Consider the following 22,570-nt stretch of genomic DNA (forward strand, 5'->3'; position numbering starts at 1 on the left):
TTTCCTGTGTCCTGTGTTTCCTGTGTCCTGTGTTTCCTGTGTTTCCTCTGTCCTGTGTTTCCTGTGTCCTGTGTTTCCTCTGTCCTGTGTTTCCTGTGTCCTGTGTTTCCTCTGTCCTGTGTTTCCTGTGTTTCCTGTGTTTCCTCTGTCCTGTGTTTCCTCTGTCCTGTGTTTCCTGTGTCTTGTGTTTCCTGTGTTTCCTGTGTCCTGTGTTTCCTCTGTCCTGTGTTTCCTGTGTCCTGTGTTTCCTCTGTCCTGTGTTTCCTGTGTCCTGTGTTTCCTCTGTCCTGTGTTTCCTCTGTCCTGTGTTTCCTGTGTTTCCTGTGTTTCCTGTGTCTTGTGTTTCCTGTGTTTCCTGTGTCCTGTGTTTCCTCTGTCCTGTGTTTCCTGTGTCCTGTGTTTCCTCTGTCCTGTGTTTCCTGTGTCCTGTGTTTCCTCTGTCCTGTGTTTCCTCTGTCCTGTGTTTCCTGTGTCCTGTGTTTCCTGTGTCCTGTGTTTCCTGTGTCCTGTGTTTCCTGTGTCCTGTGTTTCCTCTGTCCTGTGTTTCCTGTGTCCTGTGTTTCCTCTGTCCTGTGTTTCCTGTGTCTTGTGTTTCCTGTGTTTCCTGTGTTTCCTGTGTCCTGTGTTTCCTCTGTCCTGTGTTTCCTGTGTTTCCTGTGTTTCCTGTGTCTTGTGTTTCCTGTGTTTCCTGTGTCCTGTGTTTCCTCTGTCCTGTGTTTCCTGTGTCCTGTGTTTCCTCTGTCCTGTGTTTCCTGTGTCCTGTGTTTCCTGTGTCTTGTGTTTCCTGTGTTTCCTGTGTCCTGTGTTTCCTCTGTCCTGTGTTTCCTGTGTCCTGTGTTTCCTCTGTCCTGTGTTTCCTGTGTTTCCTGTGTTTCCTGTGTCTTGTGTTTCCTGTGTTTCCTGTGTCCTGTGTTTCCTCTGTCCTGTGTTTCCTCTGTCCTGTGTTTCCTCTGTCCTGTGTTTCCTGTGTCCTGTGTTTCCTCTGTCCTGTGTTTCCTGTGTCTTGTGTTTCCTGTGTTTCCTGTGTTTCCTGTGTCCTGTGTTTCCTCTGTCCTGTGTTTCCTGTGTTTCCTGTGTTTCCTGTGTCTTGTGTTTCCTGTGTTTCCTCTGTCCTGTGTTTCCTGTGTCCTGTGTTTCCTCTGTCCTGTGTTTCCTGTGTCCTGTGTTTCCTCTGTCCTGTGTTTCCTGTGTCCTGTGTTTCCTGTGTCCTGTGTTTCCTCTGTCCTGTGTTTCCTGTGTTTCCTGTGTTTCCTCTGTCCTGTGTTTCCTGTGTCCTGTGTTTCCTGTGTCCTGTGTTTCCTCTGTCTTGTGTTTCCTGTGTTTCCTGTGTTTCCTGTGTGTCCTGTGTTTCCTCTGTCCTGTGTTTCCTGTGTCCTGTGTTTCCTGTGTCCTGTGTTTCCTCTGTCCTGTGTTTCCTGTGTTTCCTGTGTTTCCTCTGTCCTGTGTTTCCTGTGTCCTGTGTTTCCTGTGTCCTGTGTTTCCTCTGTCTTGTGTTTCCTGTGTTTCCTGTGTTTCCTGTGTGTCCTGTGTTTCCTGTGTCCTGTGTGTCCTGTGTCCTGTGTTACCGGTATGTCCTTTTTTCCGGTATGTCCTGTGTTTCCTGTGTTTCCTGTGTCCTGTGTGTCCTGTGTCCTGTGTTATGTCCTTTTTTCCGGTATGTCCTGTGTTTCCTGCGTTTCCTGTGTTTCCTGTGACTTGTGTTTCCTGTGTTTCCTGTGTCCTGTGTATTCCTGTATGTCCTGTGTTTCCGGTATGTCCTGTGTTTCCTGTGTGGTGCCTGTGTCCGTGTGCAGTGTGTGCCTCCTCACCCGTGCAGCTCTGAGACTCCCAGGCCTGGTCCGGACACTGCAGCAGGTTCTCGGGCTCCTGGGCCAGTACCGCTCTGGACCGGACCTGGACCGAGCCGAACTCCACCACCGTGGGCTCCTTCACACAGACACTGACGCACGGGCTCCAGTCGGACCACTCCATCAGGTAGCACTCCCCTGGACCACACAGAGGACAAACATATACACTTAAAAACAATGTTCCTTCACATGCACACTCAGAGACAAGTGCTTGATTTCTCCATTTCAAAAGCATGTGTGATATAGATTGGTGGATCAAAGGTGATTTTTTTTTTTTTAAGTCTTTTATAGATTCCTCTGAATATGACTTTCCATCAGGTTCACTGTAAAGTGAGCTGAAACTGTTGTGACACAATGTGCTTGACCAAATAAACCAAAAATGTCCAGACCAAATAAACCAAAAATGGATTAACCTCTAAACCCCCACCTGAACCGAACACATTTTCTCAAGCTTGGCTTCACCCAAATCTAAAAGCTTCTTTAAAAAAAAGCATCAAAATAGCGAAAAAACAAGAATAAAGCAATGATGAAAACGTGGGCCGGCCTAGAAGGTCCGGGTTCGATTCCCACCAGGGCCGGGGCCTTTCTGTGTGTGTTTGCATGTTCTCCCCGCGATGAATGTGCAGCAAAATAGTGACAACTCCTCAGCAAAAATGTAGGAAAAATGTGACAAAAACACAATTAAAAAGCAACAAAAAAAATCACCAATAAAGTGATAAAATAGATGAAAAAGACAGTGAAAAAAGAGAAAACACGGCAACAATGTGAGGAAAAAGATCCTTAGCGTTACACTGGCCCTGAGGCTGTAAGCTCCAGTCCAGAAACTTCAAGATTTGGGTAAAGCTGAACTGGAGAAAATGCTTGTTTAAGAGGTAAGAGGTTAGAATTTACAGAAACTTGCAGCTCCACTTGCAGACCAATGAGTTTTGAAGTATATGGTTTTATATTCTGTATGAATTTATGCCATCAAATATTAAGCATTGTCATTATTTTCTCTATATCTCCATGAAAACGACAGCACACAGACGTCCTCTTAATCTCACAAATGCAGTCACACCTCAGACTGTATCCGAGCAAACATGATGTTACATTCTGAATCCCCCCCCCCCCGCTGGAGCCTTGGCAGGCCCGTGTGAGTGCTCCATTAGCAGCGGGAGGGCGAGGCGCCGCATGAAAGCCGCCCGTCCTGCCTCAAAATCCCAACACAATTCCCGACTGACCGTAATATTCGGCGGAGGATTGTGGCCCAGGACGCACACCCCCTGCCCCTGGCGGCCCCTGACGGCCCGTGTCCTGGCAGGCTCTTTAAAAGCCCTCGCAAAAACGGCAGATTGAAAAGAGAGCTTCAAATGGAGTGGATCTGGGCCAGTCGCCTCGCTCTCCAATCCAGGTTACGTAACAGCCAGACAGAAGTGACAGGGGAGGGTGAGGAGGGTGAGGAGGGTGGAGAGGGTGAGGAGGGTGAGGAGCGGGACAGAAGCTGCCATTAAGCAGACCACCGCCTATTTTCATGAGGAGTTTAATAGTTTTGTTTTTTTAAGGGGGGGCGCTTCAGGTGAATAGCGGAAAATAATGCATTTATAGACATCAATTTGAAACTTTCAGAGCCACTTTGGCCCAGAAAGATAATCCAGGTCAGAAACATGTGCACTATGACACTGTGACAAGGGCAGACTTTATTTTTCTATCAATGTGTGCTATCCGACAGTTTGTATCTCCACAGAAGCCCCTATTTTCACTGTTATATTCACTTTTTGAGGTTTGTTTATTTATTTAGATCCCCATTAGCTACTAAATTAAGCAGCTATTCTTCCTGGGGTCTTAACAATTTTAAACAAATATTAACATCAAGGCTGTGCAACAATGAAGACAAATACAGAAGTGCACACAAAACACACACAAAACACACACAAAACACACACACACACACACACACACACACAAAACACAACACATTTTTTTCTTCCTTTTCTTTCTTCTATGGAAGCCCGTTTCCGCCATGTTAAAAAATAAAAGCCCAACGGGAAGTCGAAATTACGAGATTTTAAGTCATAATTGCGTGTTTAAAACACAATTACGACTTTTAAACTCATACTACGAGTTTAAATCTCGAAATTACGACTTTTAAAACTCAGAATTTCGAGATTGAAACTCGGATTTTCAAGTTTTTCAAATCCGTGATCATAGACGCCAGTACGGCGGGGACAGCGGAACCACTGGGGCAGATGTAAACAGTCATGGAGGATTAGCTTCATCGTGTTGTGAACTGGAGCTACAGCAGCTCTGGGACTTTTACAAAGACACAGAAGTGTTTATTTTACCTCAACACCCAGGATTAAAAGAAGTGACAAGAAAACTTATTAAAAATGGCTGTATCCACGATAGGAATGTGTTTAGGCCTTGATGATGCAGGGCATTCCCAAAGCTAATGCTACGATCGTAGCATTATGAACTTCGATGAACTTCGGATGATCATGATCATGTGAAAATGCCTGAATAAAGTCAATAAACCCACCGTCTACATAAAGCATCCCTTTAACAACGATCACACACTGAGCCGGGCTGCTTGATTTTGCTGTTTATTACTCACACTTCATGTACAGTTGGCAAATTGGCAACTTTGGAGCAAAAACGTACGACTTGTTGCTGTTTTACGCCCCGCGGATGCCCTGGCTTTGACACTTTGTGTATCCTTTCGGAACTAAAGCCCTGCGGTGCCTCTGTTATTGGCTGCTTACAGGTTGCAGAGGATACGAGGATAAAGTCTACCTGAATTGAGCCACTTTCCCCCTCAGAAATATGGACAATAGAGAAATCACATCTGTAAAACAGTTTCTTGAGCGTTTCCTCGCCGACATCGCTTTGCAGTCAATAGATCCCCGCAGTCTATCACAGTCTGAGGGGAGCTCACTGTACAGAGCTCTCCGCTGAGTAAATCATGGCCACTTTATTCCGAGAGGGAGCCGGAGTAAAAGTGTCTGACAGAGGAGTTCATAAATCCAGCGCTGTCTGATATTGGTGATATTTCAACAGTTTGGCTTTGCATAAAAACTCCTCCGAACACAGCCCTGAGCCGAGAGACTGGGTCCACTCCTGTCTGGGACTGTTGCTTAATCGTCAGACTGTGGACTGTTCAAACACATCTGCAGCTCCTATGTCTAAACGCCACATGCTTCTGATACATGACGTGAGCTTTTTGTTAAACGACTTGATTGTATGATCAGTATGTACATATTAATAACACCAAGTCAATGGAGGCAAAAATAACCCACGGTGTCCCTCAGGGCTCCGTTCTGGGACCTAAACTATTTATTATGTACATTAATGATATCAGTGAAGTCCTCAGCAAAGTACACCGTATCCTGTTTGCTGATGATACCAGTCTGTGCTGTTCTGGGAAAGATCTTGAGCTGCTTTCGAATACAGCAGGAACTGAACTTGAGATACTAAAAAAAATGGTTTGATGTAAATAAACTTTCCATAAATCTGCATAAAACTAAATATATTGTATTTGGAAACAAGTAAACAAACCATGTCAAAACAAAATTGGGGAGGTAGACATTGAAAGGGTGTATGCAACAAAGATTTTGGGAATCAATAATGATGATAAGTTAAATTGGAAAGTGCACATGAAATTCAAAATTTCTACACTTATTGCTTTAATGTGTAAAATTAAAACCTCTGTGAATCAAAATGCATTATATATACTGTACAACTCCCACATCCTTCCACACCTTTGCTATTGTGTGGAAATATGGAGGAATACCTTTAAAACTAATATACAACCTATTTTCTTATTACAAAATAAAGCAGTTAGAGTGATCAGCCATGCAGAACACCTCGCTCCAACAAATCCACTTTTTATTAGATTAAATATCTTAAAATTTCATGATCTTGTTGATGTTTACACAGCAGTTGTGATGTACAAGGCTCACAATCTCCTGCTCCCTCACTGTTTACAGGAGATGTTTCAAATAAGAGAATGACTTATTTATAAACGATTAAAGCATTTAAGAAAAGGTATTAGTAATAAATGATAGAGCAGTAAACAAAAAAACTACTGCTATGTCACACTGATTTTTCTCTCGGGGAAAGTGTGATTGACCCGTACGTTTGCATGAAAGCCTCGCCTGGCCACGCCCGAGTGACTTCCTCCGTGCATTTATCACAGCAAGGGAGGCAGGAGCCAGTGGTGCGTCACTGAAGCCTCGTTGTCTCTGGTCACGCGTGGGACTCTGCATTGTCCTGGTGTTTATCGGGGTGTATCCGAAAGGTGCACATGGGTAAAAGGTCTAAGCCACAGCTGGATGTGCGTCAGCGTCCACCGTGATAAGAAGCGTCTGAAAAGTGCTGTCAGTGAGGAAGGAGGTAGGGAAAGGCTTCCTGTCGTATCTCCTTTAGCGTAGGGACCTCTGGAGGTTCCTCACCAGCGATCAGGAGCTAGAGCGGGGTCAGCTTCTCCACACTTTGTCCTCAGAGTTTTCGCTCATGCTTTCTGGACATTGGTTTTATCCACCTTTTGTCCCCATGCCACTGAACTGTTGAACTCTGACAGGAGTGTAGAGGTTAGTGTGGAGTTTGAATGTTCTCCCTGTGTTTGTGTAAAACTAAAAACATGTACAATATGTTAATCTTCTGGTCAGGTGTTTCTGACCATAGCCTGGTTCCACATCTGGAGATGGGTCCCTGAGTGCCGGCCTAAGCTGGGAGCTCACTGCTCCTACAGGTCGTCCCAGCGGCTTTGAGGACGGGTCCAATGCAGAGAATACATTTTAAGTATAACTTAACCTAACTTGACTTAACTTACTAAGTATTAAGCTCTATTTTATCATTGTTCTTGAAATATTGTTTATCTTGAGCCTCTACTCTCGTCTGAACTGTCGGGACTGACACACAGTGACTGTTTGTGATGTGTTTGTGACATGCTCTGAGGTTTGCTCCAAATGTGCCATCCCATAAGCCACTCCTCCCCACCCTCCCCACCCGCCCCACCCATGACTGATATTAAAAATGGCAGATCTCTGCACAACCAATGTTGATGATTGACAGACATTTAATTCAATAATAAGATGAGCCTTTTGGTCCAAATAATCCGAAAAAGAGCCGAAATTTCCATCACTAAACCAAAGGACAGGACTGAGTGGAATATTTGACGAGAACATTTTTATTTCCGTAGCTGTTGAGGGTAAGTCTTATTATTTGTATCATGGTCTGTTTTCTGTGTGGCTTCATATCGTTGTGGTGGTTCATGTTTCAAACTGTCTGAGCCAGTACAGGTGTAGCTACAGTCTGTTCATTCAGTAGCAGTTCATTCAGTAGCAGTTTGACTTAAATAAAAAAAAAAACATGGAGGCAGTCAGGCGGGAGGGCGTGGCCAGGTGAATGAAAGCTGTGGAGAATTCAGGATATATAAAATCTACAGTGGTTCCTCAACATAACACGGTTCACCTTCGCTGTTTTGATGTTTTTTTTAGTACAACTTCACATACTTTTTTACAGAACGGCATACGCGCATTGTGTTCTGCGTCCTGATTGGCTCGTCACAGAGTGAGCTTCCTCTCAGCGCAGAGTCACAGCAACACAGGCTGGGTCTGACTAAACACTCGCCGTCTGAAGCCTGAAACTATAGGATCAAACTTTGGTCGTAGCTACAATTGACTCTGCGCATAACTTAGAATCAAAACAACGCCACCCAAGAAGTGACTTCCTGTTTCAATCCAGCATGCCAAAATAAAAGCACACAGCTCGTCTCATTTATTAGTTCAGCAGGTACTTGCGACATTACAAGAATATAATTAAATACACACATTTCAAGTGTTTTGTCTGTTTATAGTTTGGCAGAAAGTAAGTTGAACTAATGAACTGCTGAACTAATGAATAAGATGGTGCTTTTATTTTGGTGTGCTGTATTGAAACAGGAAGTCACTTCTTGGGCGGCATTGTTATGATTTGAAGTTATGCACAGTCAATTGTCTCTTCAACAATCACCCAGCGGAGACATGTGCGGCTCACGATGTTTGCATCCCCACGTCTGTAATGTAATAAAATCGCACAGTGACACCAGGTATAGGCGTCTCCCAGTCACATGACTAGAAATGCAAGCGTGCGACATTTTGAAGGGAAACAAAAATGGCGAATGCAACAGAAAACGATCGCAATTCCACACAATTATGCAGCGTTATTTCACCTACATCTGTTACAACTCACTTACAAGGAAATGCGGCACTTCGATACGCAAACAAACGGTCATTGTTGGATATTACAGACCCAGACACGCTTCCGGCCGACTTATTTACTGACGCAAAGTTCTCGGTCAACATACCTTCACTCGAGTTTGGCGATATTTACATAGTACATAGTTTCTTGATAGACTTTCCGTCTTCATACACAGGAAAATCATTAAAAGCATATAAAAGCCTTTCTGCATACAGATGTTTCAGTCAGGATGGGTATCGAATACATCTGTATGGCAACCAAAAAAGCAAGTTACTTGACACTTCGCTAAACCAGCAGGCTAATAATACTGTAAAACACATTGACTTGGACCCCAGCTTGTTAGATCGCTCTTTCACAGATTAACGAACAGTAAATCTCACATTGACAGTAAATCCTTCTATGCTACAGCAGTTTTCAATAGGCTAATCATTTGATGAGATATCCGATTGAAAAGTACAATGGGACCCCATTAAAAGAGTAAAGACATGAGAAATTCTGACACCACTAATGCAACTGCGCAACAAGTTTCAGGCATTTCAGCGGTTTTCAAATGTAGATTTGAAACGCTGGTGTGAGTTAATCTGGAGTTCATTAGCATGTATCCCGTCAAGATGGAGTAACTTAGTTGGCGTGACGTCATACAGAAGGCACCTATAAGGGGGAACCCGTGTGAACTAGTGAAAAAAGTGTATTAAGTGTGTGGTGAGGGGCTTTACAACCTTAAAACATATATAATAATTGTAAAAAAAATAAAGCTGAATACTTCGCAGATTTCACCTTTTGCAGGATGTTTTTTGAACAAAACCCCTGCGATAAACGAGGGACCACTGTCTATGTGAACATGACACACCTTCCAATGCTTTCTAAAGGCTTGTGGAAACGCTGGAGTTAAAATCCTCGTGGCAGAGGTCAGTATTAAAATCTATTAATAATAGACTCTCCCAGTTGTGCTTTTACAGCCCCAAAGGCTTCAATTGCAGCAGGAGCCTGGGCTGCTGTTTTAGACTGTAAAGTCACACAAACATTTGTTGTTTTATGTAACTCGCTCAAATAATGACTGAGGTGTTAAAATCAGAAACACTTTTGCATTGCACTTTCAGTCAATGCTGAAGCAGGCGACGCCATTGGACTGAACTGACTCAGAGTTAAGTTGAACTCTCAGAGTTAGTTTAAGTTGGTGCAGTCCAGCAGAGAGAACACAGAAGTGTCTGTGAGGAAATAAGTGACAGAAAAAAGACCGAATGAAGGGCAGTCGTGACCAATGTAGAAAAAGTGCATAAATAATACATGTTTTAATTGCATAACTCATTGACTCATTGTGCACTCAACCCAACTCAACTCCTGCGTCTTGCCTTAAAAAACGGCTCTTCATGGCATTTCAGTGCTCCAACCGTACGAACAACTTTGACTTCACGGCGTTTCTTGCTCTCGCTAAAGGTTGGCCTGCAGTTCGCCCACGCTAATGTAATCCAGCGCACTCGATACTCATTCATAAACGTCCTTACTATTGACGAGCGCGTCCGCCGATCCATTTGGGAGCACAGCTTTATTTTTTACAACCCGTGTCTGTAACAGAAATGAAGCGTGTTCATACGCAGATCGATGCAGACGGCATTAGCACCTCTCTGTAATAAGTGGAGTCTGCTTGTCTCTGCGGAGCGCCCGCCAGGCTCGTCTCCTACCTGCTCACTCGCATCATCGATTTGTGTCTTTTATGAAAACCTACGCATGGTTTTGATCACAGCTGTTGTTTTAGCGAGTGTTTCTGGATCGAATCAGCACGTGCAGAGAGGGCGCTGTCCACTAGGGGGCAGTCTCCAAGAGAAGGAATCTGGTTTCTTTCCAGATGGCTGCAACATTAATGACACTTTAAAGGAGACATGTCATGTAAAATCTAATTTATGCTATACATGTGTTTCCAATGACATCACGCATACTTCTGGCGGCCATTTTGAATACCGAAGTAGAATTATGCAGTACTACACCATGTAGCAATATCTCTACTAGGATAAAAAATGAAAGACAGCTGACAGTGGCATTTTTATGGACTTGTAATCATTGCTCAAGAAGAAAACAGTAAAAACCAGCAAATGTGGCACAGACGTAGCAGCTCTGTCTGTGGAGCTACAGCAGGATTTACAAAAGATCTGCTTCACTCTGAAGACTAAATGAACACATCAAAGAGGCAAAAGAAAACCTTTCTCTGTGATTTTTACAGTTTGTCATGTCAACAGAGTCCCAGTTTGAGTCAGTGTTTAAGCTGCTCAAGACGTTAGCATGCTACCGGTTAGCAACTGTCAATCAACTGTCAATGGCTTCAACATGATGAACACATGTGTGGCTCACACATGAACACTGAGTAAATACTGCAGTAACAGCATGTTGTATCCAAGGCTCGATGTTTGGAGTGTGGTTCAGAGCTTTCTCTTGGAGAGGTCAGAGCTGAGCTGTTGAATCTAAATGCTAACTGGTAGCATGCTAACATCTTGGCGCACCTTAAACACTGACTCACTGATTTCACATAAACGTGCGCTCTCTAGGGTCGTCTGATTACTGTTATCTTCTTGAGCAATGATTACGATTATGTACATAATTGCATTTCATTTTCATCCTGAGTAGAAATATTGTTACATGTTGCAGTACTGCATAATTCTATTTTGGTATAAAAAATGTCCGCCATAACAACAAGTCACATGACTGAAAAGCACACTGTTCTCTCATCAATAACTCTGAGGAGTATTTATATTTCCTACACGGAACAGGAAACTCTCCTCCACATGTTTAAAGCTCATGATCACCAGACTTAAGGTGAGCCACTGCGGGTGAATGGTGGAAACAATACATTTATAGAAACTTTTGCTCGACAAACTCGAGAATATAAATCAGTTGCTATCATATTAATAACAGACAGAGCCAGGTTTAAGTGTATGTTATTATTTTGTGATGTATTAGTCAGGGCATTAACTAGGGCTGTGAAAACGGGACACATGTCTTCATACAAGACCAGTGAGGCTTCGGCCTGCACCAGGACGCTAAAGGTGAGTGTTGGCCAGGCTGTTGAGTCAGTGCCATGAACCAGCATAGAGTCGAAATGTCCAGCAATATAAACATATACTATAGATCTTTATGGACTGGACAGACACATGGATGGGGTGTCTTAGTATTTTGGAAAGTAAACAAACATAGGCCTAGTTCACAAAAAATAGTGCTCCATAGCGGAAGAGGTACAACATATCATATAAATGCCTTTACTTCGGGATGGCTAAAATAGCAGGATACAGATCCTTTAACTTTAGTGCTCCATGTGAAGTCTCTAGTGGACGTATTGAGCCGATATGAGCGAGCTGAAGCCGTGACCGTCTCTCCACCGTCACTGCAGCCGCTTTTACCTTCTCTCGCACACGGACTCAGTCACATGGAATCAACTATGATTTAACTCTGGGATAGAAAGCTTGTTTACTTCAGACCTTGGATTCACAATGAAGACCCCTATAGTACAGAGGAGTAAGCCTACAGATAAGGCCAGGGAGACAGTGGAGCTACGACACAAACAGAGTAGAGAGAGGAGAGGACGTGGATCTACTCACTGTTTCTGGCACAGATAAGACTGAGAATTGCCTAAAAATCAAGTTAAACCAAGGAAATAAGCCACTATGTTGTATATTAATTCAGAAAATAAGCAGCAAAACTGTCTTATATGTGAGACTATTATTACATGACGGATTTGAACATGGATGTGCTGGATGTAAATGAGGCGTTTTTCCTCCGCTCTTCATATGACGTCTTCACTCGACTTCGACTATCTTGACAAATAAGTCGACCTTTCAAAATCTGTAGTGATTAATGCCCTAGTACAGTATTAGTTATAAAGATGTGTTCATACGGCCATGTTGGAGGGATTTCATCCAGCCAAAGATTATAAAGGGAGAGTTTGGTCTGTTTACTTTGACATTAAAACGAAGATGTTCAAAGGCAAAATAAATTGACCACAGCAAAATCTCTCAAAATCTCACCTGCAGTGTCTTAAAAATACAAGAAAATGATTTATTTAAGTTACAGAGTATTTTTGTTTTAGTCTGTGTTGTGTAGTTCACCAAACAGGATCATTCAGCGAGTGAGTGTGGATTCCTGTAGAAGACGTAAAGAAAGGCCAAAAGACTCCCAGACAGACTAATATACTGAGGACGATGGTGGTGGTGAAGTGCGAGGGTCACCTGGGCAGGGCAGGGTGCAGGGCTCCTTCAGGCTGATGGTCTTGTCGCCGCCCACAGCCAGCTCCAGCCCCGTGCACAGCTCCTCCTCCACCTGCGCCCCGGGGTCCTCCGGTGAGCCGTCCGACACCCAGCAGGTCAGGTTACGGAAGCGCAGGCCGGCGCCGCACACCACGCTCTGCAAACGGAGACGAGAGGGAGAAGGTCAGCTTCTCCGCTCGGCCCAGAGGAACCACACACGAGAAACAAGCTCAACTGGACCGTTTGATTTGACCTCTGAGCAACTGCACTTCTTAGAGTGCTTTGACTTCTACTTGAGTCATGACTTTATCCTCTGGTGCATTCTCTGGTGTATCATCTTGTTCATTATGGGCATTGCTTGAGTAAACAACTCACTGCATTTTTGTATTTGTCAATCGTTTGAACATTCTCTCAAACGTCATGTGTAGTGATGTCATCCTTACTGTTCTTTGTTTTTAGAACTTGTATGTTTTTTAACCCCAGAAGATAAAGCAGGTTCTCTAATGAGCGAAAGGTTGATGGTTCAAGTCCCTGCTCCCACAGGGCCATGGCGTCACTCTGTCCTTGTCCCGCACCGTGCAAGAGTGTGGTGCATGAGAAAGTGAGTGACTAACACAGTGATGATAGGATAATGATAAAGAAAACAATATGTTTATGTAAATCTTTCCGTTTCTGCTACAGACTAGTATTGTAGCCACAGCTGTCCTGGGGTAGATTAACAGAAGCGAAGCACACACATTCATACAAAGGCAATGTCCTGACTGCACTGGGAGTGGGACGTCTGCAGCTCGTCTCCATGGAGACGTGACTAAAGGCAGCCACATGTGAGACCAACTGCAGAAATAGACTTTTGTGTGTGGAGCTGCTCAATAGGAGGTGACAGTGGTGCAGATGGTGGAGCACGACGGCATCGACCAATTAGTCGACTAAACGACCAAAGCTGGCAGCCCCAGATGCGACGCATAAAGAGCTTTTAGCTAGTGCGAATTCACAGCTAATGGCCATGGTTGGGCCTTTCCACACAATTTACAAGTAGGAGAGAAAACTTCGCTCATCATTTACCAGGGCAGGCGCGTCGGAGATGAGGGAAATCCCAGCGTACATGAGCAAAAATAATAGTTCCTGCACACTGCCAACCTGCAGAAATAGTTTATTTGGATAGTCAACGTTTCGGTCCTGAGACCTTCATCAGGCAAATTGCTGAAGAGCTCCAGGTGACCAGTCTTAAGTCGGGTGTGACTGGCACCCAAGGGTGCCACTCTTAAAGGGACACTGTGCCAAAAATGATTAACCCTTCAATGCACATTAAATAGACCATCAAATAGAGTAAAATATATACATTATATACACAATACAAACAGTAGTGCAACTGATTACATAAATCAGTGGATGTAGATCACAGGTGGAACAAGGAAACCTGGTGGAGCTGCATCCATCCTCACATGTGAACAACATGGTTACACAATAGATCAGTATAGCCAGGTTACAAAAAAATGCTCAAGTCAAGCCTTTAGGAGCCAACGTTTGTAAAGTGTGGATCCAATAAGACTGTCTTTGCTTGAGCCGTTTGTCATGATCTCCCCCTCTGAGTGGACGGGGGACATGTTCAATGCCATAGAACCTCAGAGAACAGACATCATGAATGTTGTCATTAAAATGTAGAACAACTGGGTAATCCCGATCAGTTCTCTGGATGGAGCTCTTGTGCTCGCTAATGCGTTGTTTAAGCTTTCTCGTAGTTTTACCTACATAGGCTAAACCACAAGGGCACCATAACATGTAAATGACATGAGGTTCTATGGCATTGAACATGTCCCCCCTCCACTCAGAGGGGGAGATCATGACAAACTGCTCCAGCAAAGAGAGTCTTATTAGATCCACACTTTACAAACGTCGGCTGCTAAAGGCGTCAACGATCAATTTAACTTGAGCATTTTGTAACCTGACTATACTGATCTACTGTGTGCTGTGACCATGTTGTTTACATGTTAGGATGGATGCAGCTCCACCAGGTTTTCTTACTCTATTTGATGGTCTATTTAATGTGCATTGAAGGGTTAATCATTTTTGGCACAGTGTCCCTTTAAGAGGGGCACCCTTGGGTGCCAGTCACACCCGACTTAAGACTGGTCACCTAGAACTCTTCAGCAATTTGCCTGATGAAGGTCTCAGGACCGAAACGTTGACTATCCAAATAAACTATTTTTGCAAGGTTGGCAGTGTGCGGGAACAATTATTTTTGCTCATGCACACAATTTACAATAAAGTACATGAATACAACATTTGTATAAAACTTCATACACCTTGAACTTTTGCACATTTTGTCATGTTTACAACCATAAACATAAAGATTTTATTTAGAATTTTTTACTGAACGTTCACACACAAGTAACAGACGACTGTGAAGTGAAAGCAAAATGATACATGATTCTGTTTTTCAAAAAATAGAAAAGGGAAAAGTGGGGCGTGCATAAGTATTCATACAGCATTTTTCTGCGTGCAATAAATTGCTTTTATAACATTCCTCATGACTCCAGAATGTTCACACCTTGGCCTAACCATTAAATAGAGGCACCTGTGTGTAATCTACTCTCAGTATAATTACAGCTGTTCTGTGAGGGCCTCAGAGCTATGGTCGGAGTGTATTGGTCACTAAACAACATCATGAAGGTCAAGGAGCACCAGAGAGGTCAGGGATAAAGCTGTGGACAAGTTTAAAGCAGTGTTAAGTTATACAAAGATTTCCCAAGATTTAAACATCTGCCGGAGCAACTGTTCAATCCATCATTCAGAAATGGAAAGAGTAAAGCACCACTGCAGACTTACCAAGACAAGGCCGTCCACCTAAACTAACAGATCGAACAAGGAGAGCACTGGTAAGAAATACAACCAAGTGCCTCAAGATAACTCTGTGAAGTCCTGCCACTGAGCTGGGGGAATCTGGACATGGGACAACTATTCACCTTATTCCGCCCCGCCCACTTTTGCCACTTTTTGCGTTGTCTCGGCACTTCCGTTGTCCTGACACTTCCGGTCGAGCGCGAAGCCCGTTCATTTTAACGGAGAACGAGGAAAAATATTCTCTGCTCAAATCTGATGTGTAGTCGATTGATTTGTGTAAAATGTCTGATGTTCATTTGCACCGACATGTCGACACTGCACCGTTTCTCGGCGTGGCCTGAAAACGGCTTTGTTTTCGTGTGTGACTGATTTTATCTGGACTTCTCCAGTCCCATGTTAACACATAGGAGAAAAGGGGCGGGCACAATTCATGGCGGCGCCCACGCGAGCCTCCGGAATAAGGTGAATAAGTCGTACTCTACACAAATCTGGCCTTCATGGACGAGAGGAAGAAGAAAACCATTATTGAAAGGAGGCCATAAGAAATCCTGTTTGAAGTTTGTTCGGACCAGAGTATGAAATGGCAGATTGACCAGATAAAGTCTTGCAGAGTGGAATGGTGATTGATGGAGCCTCCGGTGACTCTGTATAAATAAAGTGAGCGGCTCAGGTGCTAGATTATTGACACGTGTGAATATTAAAGAATACAGCAGGACGGGAGCGGGAGACGTGACAATGGTGCAAACAGGTGCTCTACCAGGACCATCAACAAATATAATCAATTATACAACACTGTGCCCTGAAGGAAAATACTTGAAAATACCTGACTGTCCAACAGACTGAAAAATGTTTCATTTTATTATACACAGCACGCCAGCGCGTTTCGAACCATGCGGTCCTGGTCTACAACTAATATTCATCTGAATATTGAGAAGGCATAACATAAGTTTTCCAAGTGTAGCAGTTTATGCTTCTGAAGAATATTGCAGATTGGCTTTTTATCCAGGATCTTTATTGCTTGATTATATAATGATCCAAGACGTTTATTGGCTGAGTGAGCGGCCTGTCATACAGTATGATATATGTGAGAATATCAGAGCGTGCATGGAGGGCGGTGAATGGTGTGAAATACTAAGACAAAAAGATACTCCTTTACTGATTTACAAAACCCATTTGAGTAAAAATGTCTGACCTGAGACCTACCAGCCAGTGTTGTTTTCGTCAATGAAGACGATAACGATATCTTTTCGTTGACGCCCCTTTTTTAATGACGATAACGTAACGATGACGAGCTAAAATGAGCTCTTTGGGGACGAGAACATGACGAGACGTTTACGAGTTTACGTCAATGAAACGAGACGAGACAAAAATGGGAGAAAGTTTTTGGTCAGATCGTTCACAAACAGAGTTTGTGCGCGGAGTGAGAGAACACACGGTAAACGTGACCCGGAGCGGCGCCGTGCTGCTCATGCTGCGCCCGGGCAGCGGCGCCGTGCTGCTCATGATGCGCCCGGGCAGCGGCGCCGTGCTGCTCATGATGCGCCCGGGCAGCGCCGCCTCTTTCTCTCTCTCTCTCCCCGTGGCGTGCGGTCTCTGTCAGCGTACATCCTCCTCGGAGCGTCTGACATCCAGGTCACAGGGAGTTTGTTGTTTCTCAGGACAGTTTTCAATACCGTGGCGTATGAACGCAGGAAGCACGTTGAGGTCGGCTACGTATGTGCAGACAGCGCTGTTGGTAAAAAAAATAAATAAATCTGGAAGCGACGATGAGAGGACGAGGAGAGCGGACGCTTTTGGGAAAAGTACTGTTCACAGTCGGCCTCCCACTTCTGCCAGTGCTGATCGTGGTGTCATCTGTTTGTCAAAAGCTATAGAAAGCCAATAGAAGCTATTATTTATCCCAATTTCCAAGACTTATTGAAATTAATTATAACTTCTTATAATGAAACAGACGAAAACTTGACAAAAACCTTTTAATTTTCGTCTGACTAAAACGTGACTAAAACACAATCACATTTTGAAATGAGTAAAATGTGACTAAACATAAAAGCATTTTCGTCCTAAAGACTAAGACTAAAACTAAAACTAAAAGGGCTGCCAAAAACAACACTGCTACCAGCGACACAAAAAAGCAAAAACGATGATGTTTAATCAACGAAAACAGCATTCCCATTTTCTTATGACTCACTATTAGCATTAGCCAATCACAAGATGGCTGCCACATTTGCCACGACAATGAGCGCCACATGCTCTTTAGAGTTTTATTAAAGATCTTTGCCTTCTTGTACAGATCAAAGTCTACAAACGTTACCCTGAGGTTCATTGCTGACTGCAGAGCTTTGAGAACTGTTTTCTCCAGTGGGCCGGCCTTCTTTGTCCTCTGGGAGTTGGATCACTTTACTTTTATTTATTAGGCCATGCTTGGACTACTGCCCTCCGACATCTGTCATTTAATCTGAAGGAGACTCTTCCTGTTTGCGTTCAAACGATCATTTGTTGCTCGCTGGTCCATTTGCTGCACAGAGCTGAGAGAACAGAACATGTTGCAAACACACTTTTTGCCCCAAGGTTAAAACATGTTGGATGTTTATAGAGAAATTTATTTTCAAATCACTCAATGTGAAATTTCAATCCATACCTCTGATATGTTTGCCAGGGAACAAAGCTGAAGTAGTGAAATTAAATAATGTCTGAGCAATCTTGGTTTTCTGTCAGCAAAACGTATTATACTCATGAACTGGAAAGTGAAAAGCTCTATGCACTTGATAATAATGGAACATTCTGCATCTTTCCTGGAAGTTATAGATTACAAACAAACACAGAGATATAGTGGACTTGGTCAGAAAGGCTTCTTATAAATAATATACTGGCATTTACATGTGCAGGTGCAGAGAGAGGAGAGTGAAGGCACAGAGTAAGAACAGTGAAGGCGCAGAGTGAGGAGAGTGAAGGTCCAGAGCGAGGAGAGTGAAGGCACAGAGAGAGGAGAGTGAAGGTCCAGAGCGAGGAGAGTGAAGGCACAGAGAGAGGAGAGTGAAGGTCCAGAGAGAGGAGAGTGAAGGTCCAGAGAGAGGAGAGTGAAGGTCCAGAGAGAGGAGAGTGAAGGCGCAGAGTGAGGAGAGTGAAGGCACAGAGAGAGGAGAGTGAAGGTGCGGAGAAGGGGAGAGTGAAGGTGCAGAGAAGGGGAGAGTGAAGGTGCAGAGAAGGGGAGAGTGAAGGCACAGAGTAAGAACAGTGAAGGCGCAGAGTGAGGAGAGTGAAGGTCCAGAGCGAGGAGAGTGAAGGCACAGAGAGAGGAGAGTGAAGGTCCAGAGAGAGGAGAGTGAAGGCACAGAGCGAGGAGAGTGAAGGCACAGAGCGAGGAGAGTGAAGGCGCAGAGTGAGGAGAGTGAAGGCACAGAGAGAGGACAGTGAAGGTCTAGAGAGAGGAGAGTGAAGGTCCAGAGTGAGGAGAGTGAAGGCTCAGAGTGAGGAGAGTGAAGGTCCAGAGAGAGGAGAGTGAAGGCGCAGAGTGAGGAGAGTGAAGGTCCAGAGAGAGGAGAGTGAAGGCGCAGAGTGAGGAGAGTGAAGGCACAGAGAGAGGAGAGTGAAGGTCCAGAGAGAGGAGAGTGAAGGTCCAGAGAGAGGAGAGTGAAGGTCCAGAGAGAGGAGAGTGAAGGCACAGAGCGAGGAGAGTGAAGGCACAGAGCGAGGAGAGTGAAGGCGCAGAGTGAGGAGAGTGAAGGCACAGAGAGAGGACAGTGAAGGTCTAGAGAGAGGAGAGTGAAGGTCCAGAGTGAGGAGAGTGAAGGCTCAGAGTGAGGAGAGTGAAGGTCCAGAGTGAGGAGAGTGAAGGCTCAGAGTGAGGAGAGTGAAGGTCCAGAGAGAGGAGAGTGAAGGTACAGAGTAAGGACAGTGAAGGCTCAGAGTGAGGAGAGTGAAGGTCCAGAGTGAGGAGAGTGAAGGCTCAGAGTGAGGAGAGTGAAGGTCCAGAGTGAGGAGAGTGAAGGTCCAGAGAGAGGAGAGTGAAGGTACAGAGTGAGGAGAGTGAAGGTCCAGAGTGAGGAGAGTGAAGGTCTAGAGTGAGGAGAGTGAAGGTGCAGAGAAGGGGAGAGTGAAGGTCCAGAGAGAGGACAGTGAAGGTGTGGAGTGAGGCGAGTGTAGGTGTGGAGTGAGGCGAGTGAAGGTGTGGAGTGAGGCGAGTGTAGGTGTTATATATTTCAATTTAGTGACTTCCTCTTTCATTGTTTGAAATGAAAAAATCAGGTATAGAGCCTTGATTTTGGCACAATAAACAGAAGCACAAAAAAAACGAATTTTCATCAAGATGATACTAAATCAGCTTCAGCTTCCATGTGTTTTACATTCAATAACAAGGCACTGATCAAACCCAAATAAACATAGAAAGACCAATATAAAGCTAATGCAAATGAAGCCACTGTTTCCACCCCAGCGCAGGCCGAGGCGCTGACTGACGCAGAGCGCTGAAGGTTACAAGGATTGATTTAGCGGAGAAGGGGGGCTCCTGTTATGTTCATCTAAAAGTCTCTGGTTCTGCAGCAGGTTGGACTTTTCTCTCTCTGTTGGGCTTCGCTTTTCGGCTTGAATCGATCGGACGTCGGGGCTGTTGTTTCAGGAGGAAGAAAACGGGTCGATGTTGCCGTTAATAATGAAAGAGTTTGGATGATAACTATGGAAGGGATGTCTTAAATGTCAAATACAGAGGAACCCACATAATGCTTTATCAAGGCTTTTTCTAAATGCACTATTTATACAAGAAATAATATGTATATGTATAGAAAACAGGCTCTTCTGTTACAGCCTTTTTAAAGCTGGTGAAGGTGCTGTGTAATCGGGAGAGTCAGGACGTCCGCGGTACTTTTGGCCCACCAGAAACAAATCTATTAATGATGGACTCTCACAGTCGTCTGGGCTGCAGCAGGAGCCTGGGCTGCTGTTTTAGACATAGAGTCAAACAACTTTTGTTTTGTTTTATTTAAATCACTCAAATAATGACTGAGGTGTTAAAATCAGAAAGAACTGATCTGACTCAGAGCAGCGTTACAGTGGGAGGACAATGTATGTGAATGCCTTGGAATATTTCACATATCTGAGAGTGAGGTGGTCATAAAACAGCGCTTTTCTGGAACCTCAAAGATGCTTTACATTGCATTATTCATTCACTCCATACTCAGTGGTGGTAAGCTACTATTGTAGCCACAGCTGCCCTGGGGTAGACTGACAGAAGCGAGGCAACCAGTCTGCGCCATCGGCCCCGCCGACCACCACCAACCACTCACTCACTACATTGGTAACACAAGGAAGTCTGACAAAACGGTCTCCCATCCAAGTACTGACCAGGCCCTTCCTGCTTAACCTCCAAGGTCTGACGGGATCGGGCAGAGCAAAGGTGGTTTGGCCACTAATCTTCATCAAAATATTAAGAATAATAGTGTCTGCCTAAACTAATACCACCCAAAAAATTACATTATTGCTGGCCATAACATGTCAACATTCACAGGACAAGGAGGAATAAGTAAGTGAACCCAGGAATCTCGCTGAACTGCAGCAGTTTTTAAAGAGGAATGGTCCAAGATTCATCCTGATCGTCTAATCTGCAACTACAGAAAAGCAGTTACTGCTGCAAAGTAAGGGTCAGCAGATATCTAATACAGGGGTTCACTTACTTATTCCATGCTGTTGTTAATGTCGCAGGTTTTTCTGCAAAATATCTTGATAAACTGTTAATTAATTTTAACATTGATGATTTCACGTTGTTCAGGCCCTGAGGCAACAAAACAGCCCCACACCGGGATTCTCCTGCTCCAGACTTCACAGTGAGGAGAGGGTTTAGATGTTGATGTGCTGTTCCATTTTCCTCCACACATGACATTGTGTGTTCCTCCCAAACTATTCAACTTTGGTTTGAGAAAGAGCTCTTGGAGGCTCCACAGCACCTAAACCCAAAGTTGAAAAAAGGCAGATGAGGCAAAAAAAAAAAGACAGAAACGATCTCACAACTTGCCGTATTCTAAGCTGACGCTCTCTGTGGTGAGCTACAAATCTGGAGACACGAGGGCAGGTTTAAATAATACAACTCCAGGGCTGAAATGATGTCCCAGCATGCCCCTGGCTGGTGGAATGAATGATGATGACTTCTTTCACGGAGGGTTGGATATTGACATGCAGCCACAGATCGGTGGTCAGAGCATTCAGCTGTGTGCATTTACAGTAAGAGAGGTTTATATTGTTCCACATATTTTTGTTTAGGCTTGGAACCATAATGCCAGCTCTGCCTCTCAACAAATGTAACTTTTTGAAGGTTTTCATTGTGTGGGATTACTAAACTTGCAGTAAAAAGTACCATCTCTGGCGGGAGGTAGAGCTGGGCAATCAATCAAAATTTAATCAAAATCACAATCTCTAAAAGAAGATATGATTAGCCTTTATTAATATCACAAAGGAGAAATTCACTCTACTTTAGTCAATCTCAATAATTGTCATTGATCTTTATAATCGTCAGGTTTACAGACAATTATGAGGCAGAAACAGCTCCTGGTTTTGGAGTTTAGACGAGACAATGGACGATTTTGGTGGTAAATGAAACTAGAAGATAGTATTTGTTTTTGTTTGAGCCAAACTTTGTATCAAAAAAGTTTATGAATCTGTTTTAATTTGTATTTAAAAGAATCGAAAACTGAGAACAATCAATATAAGAAAATAAAGTGACACTTTTTTTTTTGCTATATCGTCCAGCCGTACTTGAGGGCCACAACAATTGTTCTAAGGGCCGTGATTACCCCTGATTTAGATGGTATTCTGTGGTAAGCTGTATGTGACTAGAACCAGGACCATATTAGTCCAGTGCTCAGAGAACTTTAAAACAAGTCTCTTCATGGTCTGCACTGAAGTAGATCTAGAGCCATGTGAGTCATCTCAGCTCTGAACCTCAGAGTCAGGACTAAACACAGACGAAGATGTGAAACAGGCATCAGTGTTCAGCATTTTAGCAGAACATACATTGATTGTTATGGTAAATGGTCTCCACTTTCATAGCAGTATATAGTGGTTCCTTCACCCATTCACACTCTCATTCATACACCAATGTACGCAGACGCTTGAGGCAGGGAGGGTGAAGTGAAAAGCCCAAGGACACAATGACAGTGTGTATCTTCAAGAGCACGCGCCACAGTCACAGTTTATCTGCAGTCTTTAAGATAAGCCATTATTGATCTCACAACGGAGAAAATCAGGCGTTACATCAGCTCTCCAGAATCACACCGGGGGGGACAAATCAACGGGAAATGTGCAATTAAAGAAGAACAGGATAATGACCAAACAAGTCAGAGTAAAGAGGGGTATCGTATCTGTACCATGAATTTGTGAGGAGAGTGATTTTATGCCTTCTCTCAAACACTCCAACACTACACCTGTTCTCCAGACTGTCCACTGGCT

At 43.9% G+C, this 22,570-nt stretch overlaps 1 protein-coding gene across 1 annotated transcript in view; it reads right to left on the reverse strand.

The window, feature by feature from the left end:
- thsd7ab (thrombospondin, type I, domain containing 7Ab) overlaps positions 1–22,570 on the reverse strand; it is a 357,113-nt gene that overhangs the window by 26,456 nt on the left and 308,087 nt on the right. The window contains exons 23-24 of the mRNA XM_079562212.1: positions 12,278–12,452; positions 1,809–1,985 (exon numbers count right to left, since the gene is read on the reverse strand). Of these exons, the coding sequence (XP_079418338.1) occupies positions 1,809–1,985; positions 12,278–12,452 (352 nt within the window). The remainder of the gene's footprint in view (positions 1–1,808; positions 1,986–12,277; positions 12,453–22,570) is intronic.

This window comes from Gobius niger (genome assembly GCF_951799975.1).
Source record: "Gobius niger genome assembly, chromosome: 8".
Taxonomy (NCBI): Eukaryota; Metazoa; Chordata; class Actinopteri; order Gobiiformes; family Gobiidae; genus Gobius; species Gobius niger.